Here is a 14,526-nt window from a genome sequence, read left to right on the forward strand (position 1 = left end):
GTTATTAAAAACTGAAACTCAGAGCATGAACAATGGAGGAGAGTATAATCAAGGCCAGAACCATGCTAGCAAAGATGCATTCATTGAAAGACATCTAAGGGTAATTATAATTATGTTCAGTTTCTATACAGAAAATACTGAACAATGTTTACAGTTGTGTATGCCATGTAGAATACCGTTTCAGTAGCCTTTGGTTATATGGCATAGATGAGAATTGAGTTGACAGAGTAATTGAGTCCCTGCTTTTATTTCTGAATTGTATTTTCTGCATTTGAAATTATATACAGTTCCATCATACCCTTCTTCACCTATAATCCCACATTTATGACTGAGGATTTAAAAATTGTAGTCTTCTATTTTCAGACCCTCAAAAAACAAAAAAAGGCTGTTAAGTGTCTCATTAGCCAGTGCCTGCTTTAAAGTGCACCCTAAACAGAAAGTGTATCAGATTAATAAATGAAAAGCACCAGTTTACTTTTGTTCTACGGTATTATAGAACAAAAGCAAACTGGTGCTTTTCATTTATTATAATGTTGTTCTATCAAGGACTGACAGAAGATGCAGTTAACATGTATCAGATTAATTGTATTCTGGCCATGGAATGTACTGAATAATTATTACCTTTACAAAAGCAACACAAGCATCAGTGCTCGTGATACACATCTGGAAATCTTTAGGTACAACAGTTTTCTCAGACTTTACAGGCAATTGCACTTCAGATGTCACTATTTTGTCCTCGAGTAGCAAAGACTTACTATTTTTTTTTTTAATTTAATTACATAGTATTTGCTTTACATACTATGCAGCAAGCTCCATATTCCATTAAGAGCACTTCTGATGATAACAGTAACTGTATGTTAGTATATACAGACAACGTAATAGCTGATAATTATGTGTGCAGGTTAAAATCTCCTAAAACTTCCATTATTATTTTTGTAAGTTTTTACATTCTTTGATGTGTGGGTAGTGGTGATTTTATTGGTACATTTACGTTTCAATTTGCATAGTCTGGTGCACAAAGTTGCTTGCTGGTGAGTATTTACACTCAATGGGAAAAAATATAGAATTTAAATCATCCTCTGATGTTGAGGATGTGAGGAGGAAGTGTGCATGATTAAAATGCAATATGACATTAGCTATCTCTTGCTGCCTGACCAATATATAAATCTCATGAGGCATGGGCGCAGGAGATTCCACAGTACAGTACTGGTGGCCTTGGTGCAATGAAATTCAGAGAAACTCCACAGAATTTCCAAGCTGCTACAAACTGTGATGTTTCAGTTTCAGGGAGCAATGAATGATACATGAAGAGAGCAGCTGGGAAAAGGAAATTTCAAAGTACTGGTTAGTCCAGTGAACAGGGTACAAAGGAGGTGTTTCTGTTAGTACTTGGTTACTGTTCAGCAGTGTTAGTGCTGCACTCCCCACCCCTCCGCTCCCCTCCCACAACAAAAGAGAAATGATAATTAGTCTGAATAATTTACGAACAATGGCAGACTCCAGAATTTGGATTGCATACAACGTAAATCTATCCACCAAGAACTGGTGTTGAATATGAAGATGCATTTCCACTGATTCTGCAAGGAGAGCATTGAGTGGTGTCAAAGGCATCACACAAATACAGATATAAATGTAGTGGCACTGTATTTAGTCTAATTTGGTGAGTGCCAATTTGATTACACCATAATCCAATTGATGCCATACCAACAACCAACATAGAATGGCCGTTGTGCCAGGATACACATCCGCACTAACTCTTCGCAGATACAGGCAGAATATTTATCGTGTGTTCTTTCCTCAGAAGATGAAGTCTGATGGGAACATACCAAGTCATTCATGAATTGTGGATTGGTTTCAGGACTCGTATGGTTGAGGTCACTGATATTCCTGTCTCTCCCAACTTCATCTTTTAACAAAAAGTGTTGCCTGTCAGTTTTGCAAGTAAACACCAGTACTTGTGATATTGCTAGCCCGTTTTTTATCACCCAACAGACAAGTAATAAAGCAGAACAATCTGATATATGGCTGACATCCTGGCCATTGAATAGAGGTTTATCCACAGAAGAGCCAAAGAAACTGGTACACCCGCCTAATATCGTGTAAGGTCCCGGCAAGCACGCAGGAGTGCCACAACTTGACGTGGCATGGACTAGACTAATGTCTGAAGTAGTGCTGGAGGAAATTGACAGTATGGCCCTGCAGGGCAGTCCATAAATCCTTAAGAGTACAAGGGGTGGAAATCTCTTCTGAACAGCTGAACAGCATGTTGCAAGGCATCCCAGATATGCTCAACAATGTTCATATCTGGGGAATTCGTTGGCCAGCAGAAGTGTTTAAACTCAGAAGAGAGTGTTCCTGAAGCAACTGTGTGCAATTCTGGACGTGTGTGGTGTCGCATTGTCCTGAGAGAGTTGCCGAAGTCCATCGGAATGCACAATGGACATGAATGGATGCAGATGATCAGACAGGATGCTTATGTAAGTGACAACTGTCAGAGTTGTATCTAGATGTATCAGGGGTCCCATATCACTCCAAATGCACACCCCCCACACCATTACAGGTCATCCACCGGCTTGAACAGTCCGCTGCTGACATGCAGGGTCCGTGGATTCGTGAGGTTGTCTCCATACTTGTACACGTCCATCCACTCAATACAATTTGAAACAAGACTCATCCGACCAGGCAACATGGTTCCAGTCATTAACAGTCCAATGTCATCATTGACAGGCCCAGATGAGGCATAAAGCTTTGTGTTGTGCAGTCAACACAAGAGGGCCTTCAGCTCCAAAGGCCCGCATCAATAATGTTTCGTTGAATGGTTCACATGCTGACACTTGTTGGTGACCCAGCTTTGGAATCTGCAGCAATTTGCAGAAGGTTGAATAATTCTGTTCAGTTATCATTGGCCCCTTTCTCGTAGGATCTTTTTCTGCCCACAGTGATGTTGAAGATTTTATGTTTTATCGGATTCCGGATATTCACGGTACACTCATGAAATGGTCTTTCGTGGCGGTGTTCGTAGCGACAAACAGTTCGCTGTAGAAACGGCTTACGAAGTCACCGCCACACTTTTAATAGCGGGCCGACCGGTCCGCTGGAACAGTGAACAGAAAGATGAAAACCCAAACACTCTGATTAAATAAAAGTCGGTACTTATCTTTATTAACGAAGACACAGCAACACAATAGTGAACTCCGTGTCTACAGAAATCTGTCTAGTTCGAGTCGGAGCGGCTAGGTCAGCGTCGGCTGACGACAAACAACAACTCTGCTGCGATGAACACACAACTGACTAAGCAAGTACACAATTCGGTGGCGAGTATACAACTGAGCGGCGAATACAGAACTGTCCTAGCGCTCGCGACTCCAGCGCTTAAGAACCCAGAAGCCAGCGGTGGCGCGCGCAGACTTGCGGCGATTTCCTGTCTCGCTGGCGCTGCTTATGCGGACGGCGTCCGGACTTTGATGCTGCCAACCTTTTGGCAGCGGGCTCGGGTGGCATTACTGGCTAGGATATAACACTCCTCCCCCCCAAATCGCCGCACCGTCGTTGAATAATGACAAGGCGAGCGTCGACGGCGGGGGAGGGGTCTGGCCGCAGGCGTAGCAGAAGAGACCGGGCGGAGACTGTTGTCGGTGGCAGTCCCCGGTCCGCACCCCAGCATTGGCTGCGCGGGGGCCTCGGGAAACACTGACTGAAAACCGAGGTCAGGGTGCACGCCTGTGACCACGGGCGCAGCTCCTGGTACTGGACGCGACGGGGCGTCGGGACCCACGAAGAGAGGCAGCATCTCCTGACGCTGCGTCGACGGCTGCTGAGTGGACGCCGGACAAGGCGCTGCGGTGTCAGACTCCTTGGGGGAGCCCAAGGAAAGCGGCTGCAGGACAGGCTGCACAGCCATCGCTTGGGAAGGCGGCCCGGCTGAGGGGTCGACGTCCATCAGCTCCGAAGGCGGTGGCGACTAAAGAGGGACCGCAGGTGCCGGAGCGACCACTTGGGGCGCTCCCGGATGAAGCTGCGCGGGAGGCATCAACGGGACGGGCTGTCGGCGTGGTAGCGGCGACCGCTGCTGCTGCTGCCCTGGGGGCGGCAGTGAAGTCGGAAGGCGCGGCTGGAACCCGCCGCGGACCAAATCTGTGGACAAAGAACGAGCGGCAGAATCCGGGCGGCCAGTGCGGCGCAACTGGTTCTGATGCCTCCTGTGCACCCCAGTAACCACCTTGAACAGTATAAAAACCGCGACCCTGGACACTTATCACGGTACCACGTTCCCAACGACGGCGACCGTGATAAACTCTGAAAAAAACGGCGTCGTTGCGCTGAAAACGCGTGTGATGCTCAGAAGCGGCGGGTCGATCCGGGGGGTGCAACAACCGTAGTAGGGTGCGATGACGACGGCCGTGGAGAAGCTCCGCAGGCGAAAGGCCATCGCGTGGCATGGTCCGGTACGACGACAGGAACGTGATGAGGGCCTGCTGACGAGAGTGCGTAGCACGAAGGCGGTCCATATGATCCTTGAATATGCGTACAAAACGTTCCGCTGCACCATTCGATTGAGGGTGGAACGGCGGAGTAAGAACATGGCGAATGCCATTGGCAGAACAAAAACTCTCAAATTCAGCAGAGGTAAATTGTGGACCATTGTCAGACACTAAAACTTCTGGAAGACCCTCAATACAAAAAATTGAAGTCAACGCCTGTATAGTTTGTGCAGACGTTGTAGACTGCATGGGCACAACAAACGGAAAATTACTAAATGCATCTATCACGATGAGCCAACGAGAATGCCAATATGGACCAGCGAAATCAATATGTACTCGCTGTCAAGGACCGGCAGGGCGTGCCCACTCAAAATAGCATTGAGGCGGAGCAGCTTGGTGTTCGGCACACGTCGAACAATCTGGACATCTGCGTAATCTGCTTATCAATGCCGATCCATGTACAATGACGGCGGGCAAGCTGCTTGGTGCAGACCACTCCCCAATGACCTTGATGCAACAAGTCGAGGACCTTGAATTGGAGCACTTGGGGAACCACTACACGAAGCTGGTCATTCTCGGTGCGTAACAGCAAAACTCCGTGCGAAACAGACAACAGATGACGTTGCGGATAATAGCGATGAACCACAGGATCCGATATGTCCTTTGCCTTGGACGGCCAACCACGTTGAACAAAACGTAATACTAAACTCAGATGAGGATCCGTAGCTGTCTCACGTGCCACCTGACGATAATCAATCAGAAAATCCCGGAGGGATTGATGCTCATCGGCGTCAATCTGATGGCAAGAGTCGTCAGAGGAATCGAAGACATCATCCGCAGCAATCGGCAATCTAGAAAGCGCGTCAGCGTTTGCATGCTGAGCTGTAGGGCGATACAGTATCTCATACTGGTATTGGGATAACAAAAGAGCCCAACGTTGTAGTCTCTGAGCTGTCCACTGAGGAACTGGTTTAGACGGATGAAACAGTGACGTCAGGGGCTTGTGATCTGTTACTAAATAGAATGGTCTACCATAGAGGTAGTGATGGAATTTTGTGACACCGAACACAATAGCCAACGCCTCCTTGTCCAATTGGCTATAATTACACTGAGCTTTGTTTAGCAATTTAGATGCGAACGCAATAGGACGTTCGGTGTTACCGACTCGGTGAGACAACACAGCACCGAGGCCGAAAGAAGATGCATCACAAGCTAACACCAGAGGCTTGTTAGGGTCGTAATGGACCAGACAACGATCATTCAATAAAGCCTCTTTAAGCTGCTGAAAGGCTGATTGGCAATCAGCTGACCACACAAACGGAACATTCTTACGGCGGAGACGATGCAACGGTGCAGCAATCTGTGATGCATTAGGTATAAACCTAATATAATATGTCAATTTGCCAAGAACTGCTTGCAATTCCTGCAGATTGCGAGGGGCGGGCAAATCACGAATAGCTGCTAAATGTGACTGGGAGGGATGAATGCCTTGAGCATTAATAACATGTCCCAGATACTCCATCTCCGTAAGGAAAAATGAACATTTATTGATGTTGCAACGTAGGCCTGCCTGAGACAGCACTGTAAACAAACACTCCAAATTACGGAAATGTTCAGCAGGCGTCCGACCGGACACAACGATATCGTCTAAATAGTTGCAACACGATGGCACATTAGCCAGAAGTTGTGACAAAAAACGCTGAAAAACAGCTGGAGCTGACGCACAACCAAAAGGCAAACGCAGAAAACGGAACAACCCCAACGACGTGTTTATGACAAAATACTGTTGTGATTGCTCGTCGAGGGGCAATTGCAAATATGCTTCACGGAGATCAATTTTGGAAAAGAAACGAGCTTCCCCTAACTTATCCATCAGCTCGTCCGGTCTAGGCAAAGGAAAAGAATCAATGACAGTCTGAGGATTAACTGTCGACTTAAAATCAGCACACAAACGTAACTTGCCAGACGGTTTCTTTATAATAACTAAGGGAGAAGCCCACTGGCTCGCTGAAACGGGTTGAATAACACCGTTGTTTTGCCAACGACGAAGTTCATCTTCTATAGGTGCCCAGAGGGCGTGAGGCACTGGACGAGCACGACAAAATCGAGGCTGAGCATTATCTTTTAACGTAATATGAGCGGCAAAGTTCGCAGCACAACCTAGTTCGTCTTTAAAGATGTCACTGTATCGTTTACACAAATCGGTTATGCTGTCTGGAGGAAAAACAACAGAATTAATTTGCAACACATTGTCTTGGATAGACAGGCCAAACAAGTCAAAACAGTCTAATCCGAAAATGTTTACACTGTCAGTAGCGCGGAGCACTGTGAATGAAACTGTTTTTGTATTGCCACGGAATGTGGCTGGCACGCTGCATACACCTAACACAGGAATTTGTTCTCCACTATAAGTAGCCAAACAATGTTTTGCCGCTGAAAGTTTAGGGCGGCCGATAGCCGCATACGTAGCACTATTTATGAGAGTCACAGACGCACCAGCTTCTAATTGAAAATTGAAGGTCTTATCCTGGATGCGTAGCTTCACAAATAGTTTATTACACTGTCTCTGGATCGGTGCAGTGGATGCGGAAGACACAAAATCAGCGCGTTTAGCGCGTGTTCGCTGCTTACGACAACTCGTGGGTTGGGCGGGTGGAACAACTACTCCCGCTTCACTTGCAGTCTGTACATTACTTTTTACAGCGTTTGAATTACGCCTGGGTTGCATAGCAGAGGGCTGGGTGGGTGGCTTATGGCGAACAAGTTTATTACCCACACGAACCATGGAAGAGTCTTTAAACGCGACCTTCTGGACGGGCTGGCTTTGAAGAACATGAATATCCATGGGCTGGGCGGCACTAGAATTGTTCTTGCGTTTACGCAAACAAACAGTCTGGATGTGTCCTTTCCTTTGACAAAAGTGACAAACCGCGTTTCTTAACGGGCAACGTTCACGAGGATGAGCAAGAACACACTTAGGGCAAGACTTAACTCTATCATTTTGCACACGCGGCTGACGAATGTGTTTAACATGACGCGGCCGGCTAGTGTTTACAGTCTGACTCTGCCGGTGGGGCCGCGGGCGTGACATAACTTGCTTAGCACAGGCAATTTGAGAAATACATGGCTGATCTAACTCACACTCAGCATAGTCAAAAGTATTTTGGGCTTCAATGATGTTCATCACAGTCTCTAATGACGGGTCAGGCAACTTTAAGATGGCAGCACGAATACGAGAATCTGCAATGTTTTGAGTAATAGCGTCTCGTAGCATGACATCACTGTAGGAAGCTCCACACACACAATTAAATCGGCACTGACGGGTGAGGCCCCGTAAATCTGTTAACCACTGTTTATGAGATTGATGTGGCAGTTTCTTTAATCTGAAGAACTTGAATCTGGCTGCTGCCACATGAACTCGCGACTCGAAATACTCAGCAAGCTTGTTAACAACAACGTCATAGTCTAAAGCTTCTGGCTGGGATTCCGGGAACAACTTACAAAGTAGTCGATAGACTTCCACGCCTGCAGTGGAAATTAAATAAAGCTGCCGCTCAGTACCTGTGATTTTGTAAACTGTCATGTGCGCCTGCTACTGCGCGAAATATTCTCGCCATTCTTCTCTTGATGCATCAAAAGCACGGAAAGGTGGTGCTGCCTGTGCTTGTTCCTTTTGTGTTGGAGGATTAGCCGCTTGTTTGGCGATTGCTTCCACCAGACTTTGTATTTGCTGACTCTGTAACAAGATCAACTGTTGTAATTCGGCAGACATAGTGAACACAAATTAAAACAGCCCCCAAAATTTTATCGCTATAATTAGTATAACCAGAAACAAGTTGAACCAGCCCTGCACACGAGTTCGGAAGTCCTTGTTGCCAGTTTTGTGGCGGTGTTCGTAGCGACAAACAATTCGCTGTAGAAACGGCTTACGAAGTCACCGCCACACTTTTAATAGCGGGCCGACCGGTCCGCTGGAACAGTGAACAGAAAGATGAAAACCCAAACACTCTGATTAAATAAAAGTCGGTACTTATCTTTATTAACGAAGATACAGCAACACAATAGTGAACTCCGTGTCTACAGAAATCTGTCTAGTTCGAGTCGGAGCGGCTAGGTCAGTGTCGGCTGACGACAAACAACAACTCTGCTGCGATGAACACACAACTGACTAGCAAGTACACAATTCGGTGGCGAGTATACAACTGAGCGGCGAATACAGAACTGTCCTAGCGCTCGCGACTCCAGCGCTTAAGAACCCAGAAGCCAGCGGTGGCGCGCGCAGACTTGCGGCGATTTCCTGTCTCGCTGGCGCTGCTTATTCGGACGGCGTCCAGACTTTGATGCTGCCAACCTTTTGGCAGCGGGCTCGGGTGGCATTACTGGCTAGGATATAATATGGTCATATGGGAAAATCCCCACTTCATTCCTACCTCAGAGATACTGTGGCCCATCGTTCATGCACCCACTATAACACCACATTCAAACTCACTTAAATCTTCATAATCTGCTATTGCAGCCACAGTAATCAATCTAAAACTGCGCCAGACACTTGTTGTTTTAGCTGAACTGTGATGTACACTATAACAATACAAGATTAAAGAATAATTTTCATGTAGACTTTAACTACTGGCTTGGTGTTGGGAATGGATTAACGTGCTTTGCTACTAAGGTGTTCAACAAGCATCCATGTCACATGAAGCAAAAAATTATGAATTCCTATCAGTTCAAAAGAACTTCATCAACATGATACATTCATTTTACAAATTATCTGAGCATATAGATTCAAGGATTGAAAAGTTGGATAAACTGAACCTATTCATGCCACATGTTGGCTTCATCCTGTAAACCTAATGATGTTTTGACATGTGACATCGTAAGTGTACAAACAGAAAGAGAACAGAACACTGATAATATTTCATTCATGTCTATATTAGTTTTAAAATATAGGTTGTGGTTACTAACTGACCTGTTGCATAGCCCAAAGTCTAGGTTAGATTGGAAGGCGACAGTTTGGTTGAGAGTTGGCAAAGCCAATGAATGTGAATATGAAATTTTAGTTGTGCTGACATATTGATCTGTAGTGTAGCCTAAGCTAAATCTTAAGTGGAAAGATGACAGTTCGTTTGTCCTTTGTCGAAGCAGTGTCGAGTATTTCAGTCAATCCGAAAAGTTCTTTTATGTATAGGCAGGTAACAATGTTCATCATAAAGATGCACGACTAGTAGTAAGATATTGATTGTGAAGAGGACTCCATATTTGCATATGTAGGTAACTATTCCTTTTAAAAAATACCAGTGTGATCAAGTAAATGTTAACATAAAACAATAGCTGTTGAGTATGACTAAGAAAATGAGCTATTTTTTAAAGTAGCAGTTTTCTTTCTAATTTGCTTGGTTTTATTTAACTGAGATTAGCATGAATAGCATTGAACACTGGACGGACAGTTCATTGTTAATACCGTGTACTGTATAGGTTTTAATGATTTGTATGTCTTTTGTTAAAACTTACATTGACTCCATTTCTTGATGGTGTCTGTGGACTGTGATGATTGAGTGAGTGAACAAATCGGTGAAATCAAAACTCTATTTCAGGGAAGACAGCTGCTATAGAAAAGGATTCAAAAGTAACATAGAAGTTGTGTAAGCAGCATCCCTGGAAAAGACAGGCACAGTAGATGCTTCAGACTGTATTTAGTAATCCATAACTTTTTTATCTTGGTTTTCTGTATAGATCCCACCCACAAATGAATTATGCATATGCCTAAGAACATTGTGTTAATTGACATCAGCAGAAATATTGACTTTGTAGGCTAGAGGCATACAAAATGTAAGAAAACTTAAATATCTTCTCAGTTTAGTGTTCTTTCATCAATATGTTGAACTAGCAAATTAGCTCAGGTGCTGCTAGTATGTCCCTATCCACTGCTCATCATTTGCCTGCTCTTTTCATTTGGGCTTAATCTATAGGTGTGCTGGTGGTGGGAAGGGGGGGGGGGCACTTAGAGACAAGACATATATACAAAATAAAAGCAGTGGTATTTTCAGAGAAATTGTTTATTCTATAAACTATTTGTTCTGAATATTTTTCTGCATAATGTACCTTTGTTTTCTGTGTTTCACTCTCCCTTGATAGAAGAGTTTTACCAAATTCTTTATGATTCAGTTGTCTTTGTTTTAGTATCTGATAAAGATACAAAGATATGCTTATCATCTATCGCAAATAATTTTTATAATTCTTCTGTTTTACTGTTGTTACATTTTTAATGTTTCTTCATAAGATACATTCACTGACATTTCCAATTTCTATGTTTTTAGTTCTTCATGCGCATCAGTTTATGCAGGGAGAATATGCACTCAGCCTTGTGTCAAGCAAACTAGGAGATGATCCAAATACGTATTATATTGTTGGCACTGCACTCGTGAATCCTGAAGAGAGTGAACCAAAGCAGGGTCGTATTATATTGTTCCATTATCAAGATGGGAAACTCACTCAGGTTGCAGAGAAAGAAATAAAGGGAGCATGTTATTCTCTAGTCGAATTCAATGGACGGTTGCTTGCAAGCATAAATAGTACAGTAAGTAAAATAAATAATTTACTAAGTATCTTACAAGAATAAATAATGCGTCTTGGATTAAAAATGTAGGATTCAGTGTACTCATGACATACGGTTAATTTTGTTATATTTCCATGCGTGCACAATTTTTGTACTCTCGTGGGCAGCAAAGCAAGTTTGCATAGTACAGAATTGAGCAGATGCTAAGTTCTGTAATTTACTTCATTCTGTTTTCACAGTTCGTTACAGCCTGGCACCTTCTTTTGGAAGAACAATTTTTGGACATGAATATTCTGCATATGCCATGAATTAATCTGTAAAGCTCTTGAAACAGTTACAGGGGAGGGGGGGGGGGGGGGGGGTTGGGGGGGTAGGAGAAAATGGGCATGTTTACATAATGTAATACAGTTTTTGGTGTGTAAAAGCAAATAGAACTAAATTTTGCACATGAAGTAGTTATGTTATGGGGTACATTTGGAAGTTTTTCAAATTTTTTCTCAAAAAATTTGATCATGACATTGTTGGAAATTTTTGAAACGCATGCTATCACACAAGGAACATTTTCACAAAAATTACTTTACTTTACTTACAACTTTCATATTCTGGTAGGTAATTCTTAGTAATCATGTAAGCAAACATATGGGACAGTTTTTTAATATCAGTTTTAGAGCTCTTACAATTTATTTTAAAAATTATGCATATGAAACAAAGTAATTTCACAGAAAAGCGAATAAATAAACAGAAATACACCTAGAAAAAATTTGTACCACAGGAAGTTCTGTTATTCTATGAACGAAGTATGCAGAAAATTTCAATTTTTTATCTCCAGTGATTCAGGGGAAAAATGAAAGATCCAGGAAATACATATAAAAGATTTTATAAGGATTTACACCATAAACTACTAACTTAATATTGATAATAACCATACATTTGGTTCTCTTGCTCTTTGTCTTTGTTAAATAAAACTGCCTCTTTCACTGCTGCTGACAAACTGCTATTGCATTCTGTTTTCAAGTCGTTCAGAAGATGATTGTTTAGTGTTGAGTTCGAGGTAAACAGAGATGACATATTCATTATTGCACAAAACAAACTGCTACCTTCCCCACCAACACAAACACATCTCATCCATCGCAGAATCTTATGTTGGCTTCATACACCCAATTCTTAGCAACTGATGTTTTGAATTGAATGTCAGTTTGACAGCTGTCACAAAACAAGTGCATATTACACACAATACCATCTCTGTCATTGCTGTCATATAATGTTAAAGATTTATTGCCACAGTTAGCACATGCATACGAATTTCTAATAATAGAACACACAATTTCTAAATCAATTACCCTAAAACCACTATTCACTTCGTCTTTAGTGGACTGAGACTCTACGCCAGTTTCAAGTTTCTTCTGTGAACTGCTTGTTGTCTTAGCTTCACAATTATCTTCCGCTGAATTATGTTGACTCACTTGTAGAAACTGTTTATTCACATGTAAGTGGCGAGCTTTAGCCACTTTCTTTAACACCTTACGACTATATCTTGGCATTTTAAATGGTAAATCATACAAAACAAGCATGAACACAGTCATAATTCTCACACTAACAGCAGAAATGAAATGTTTATATTTCTGCACGACAGACAATAACGGCTGCCAAAGATAGCTAGTGGAAGGCAAGGATAACATTACATAAATGGGTCCACTGCAATCTATGCTCTTCTGACCCTTTTATGACAGCAGGAAGTAATAGAATATCACAAACAAGAAGAGTGTCGTCTAAAAAAATGGGTGTAGCACTGGGCAGTGATTGAAACAAGATAGCTTTTTTATCATTTGTAGTTCAAACTAATCAGTGAAAATTGGAGACTGTATTTCTAACATGCTACAGAATTAACTGGTGGCAAAAAAAAAATTGTCGTTTTTGACCAATTTTGCTTACATCCCCCTCAAGTAAAAATGAAGCTATGGATGTGAGAAACCATTTCCAATCACTTTTATATACAGTGACCCCTTCTATCTATATATGCCTTGTTTTGTCTGAAAAAGACTTGGGATGCATTTGAGAAGTCTTATTTTGGATGCCTTTTGTAACTGATCGTTGCAGTTTTTTAGACTGTCACTAATGCATCCAGGAACCTTTAGGCAGCATTAGTGCTCATAGGGACTGGTGTGATGCAAAAAGCGTAAATTCCACTCTAGTATAATGGTGTTCATGAGGATTGGAACCTCCATATTTTTTTCTTGCTGCAGATCGTTTGCAGAGGTAAAGCGTGATGCTCAGACTGGACAAATACTGAAGTGAAGTGCTTCGTGTAATTGAAGCTAAAACTGCCTTGTAAATTGAATAATGTGCTTAATGGTATGTATTGCTATAATCTGAACATCAAGTCTAACAGAAATACGGTGCTGAAAGGAGAAATTTCAGACAATGGCTGCTGTTGCAATAGTGTATTGTTTGAGTATGAAGGTTGGAAGTTACTGACACAGATATAATAAAAAGTGAGTACTTCAGATGGCTTTAAACTAAAGTTCTTGGTTGGAAGTGTAAAAACCTCATTATGTGAATTTCTAGGGACTAGTATGAAGTCTATTACTGCTTCAGCCACTTGTAAGTATGACAGTATTTAACATTTTGATTGGATTTTACTGATATGGTTTAAATTCTTTGAGTGTTCTGTTTTCCTTCTGCAACACAATTCTATTCAAATAAAAATGAAGATCAGTTTTGACAGATAGCAACACTCAAGCCAAAATATTTTCTATCAGATCTATTGTTACTTTCATAAAAAATTGCAAAATTTAAGAGTAGCGTATTTAGGTGTAGTTGTTGTAATTATATACAAAATGCTTTATAACACAAGATTCCTGTAGCATGTTTTGGAACATAATCTGGTAAGACTTCAGAAGTTGAAAAATTATTTTTCAATAATTAAAACCACTGTTGGTGCAACCTGTTTCCATGCTGTGGGTAAAGTAATGATTTGTACAAATATTGGGTATTGATGTGACCACACATACTTCTAATTACTGGGTTGAACTATTATAAAGAACTTTTTCTGCTATCTTTGCTACAGAGTAAAAAATGCTTTGTTCACAGGTACGTCTTTACGAATGGACAGCAGAGAAAGAGTTAAGACTGGAGTGCAGCCATTTCAATAACATAATTGCATTATTCCTTAAAACAAAAGGCGATTTTATTTTGGTCGGTGACCTGATGCGATCAATGACTCTGTTACAGTACAGAACAATGGAAGGCAGTTTCGAAGAGGTAGCTCCAGTTTTCCTTGGTGATTCAGGCATTAATAATAGTTTGCTGTTTATCTGGAAAACACTCAACTTACTGCAGACATGAAATGTTTTGCTTTTGTAAATGTTGCTGGAACTCCAAAGCACTCACAGTCCAAGATTAAATATTCTTTGTGAAACTAGTGACAATAGTCTTAAAGACATGCATATTTAGAAATTTCAGTTGTGTACACTGTTCACTTCAGTATCAAAA

The 14,526-nt window shown here is 42.1% G+C and overlaps 1 protein-coding gene across 1 annotated transcript in view; it reads left to right on the forward strand.

The window, feature by feature from the left end:
- The window catches only part of LOC126471123 (DNA damage-binding protein 1), a 187,218-nt gene that overhangs the window by 143,080 nt on the left and 29,612 nt on the right, over window positions 1-14,526 (forward strand). The window contains exons 16-17 of the mRNA XM_050099208.1: window positions 10,796-11,055; window positions 14,125-14,295. Coding sequence (XP_049955165.1) covers window positions 10,796-11,055; window positions 14,125-14,295 — 431 coding nt within the window. The remainder of the gene's footprint in view (window positions 1-10,795; window positions 11,056-14,124; window positions 14,296-14,526) is intronic.

Source organism: Schistocerca serialis, chromosome 1 (assembly GCF_023864345.2).
Source record: "Schistocerca serialis cubense isolate TAMUIC-IGC-003099 chromosome 1, iqSchSeri2.2, whole genome shotgun sequence".
NCBI lineage: Eukaryota > Metazoa > Arthropoda > Insecta > Orthoptera > Acrididae > Schistocerca > Schistocerca serialis.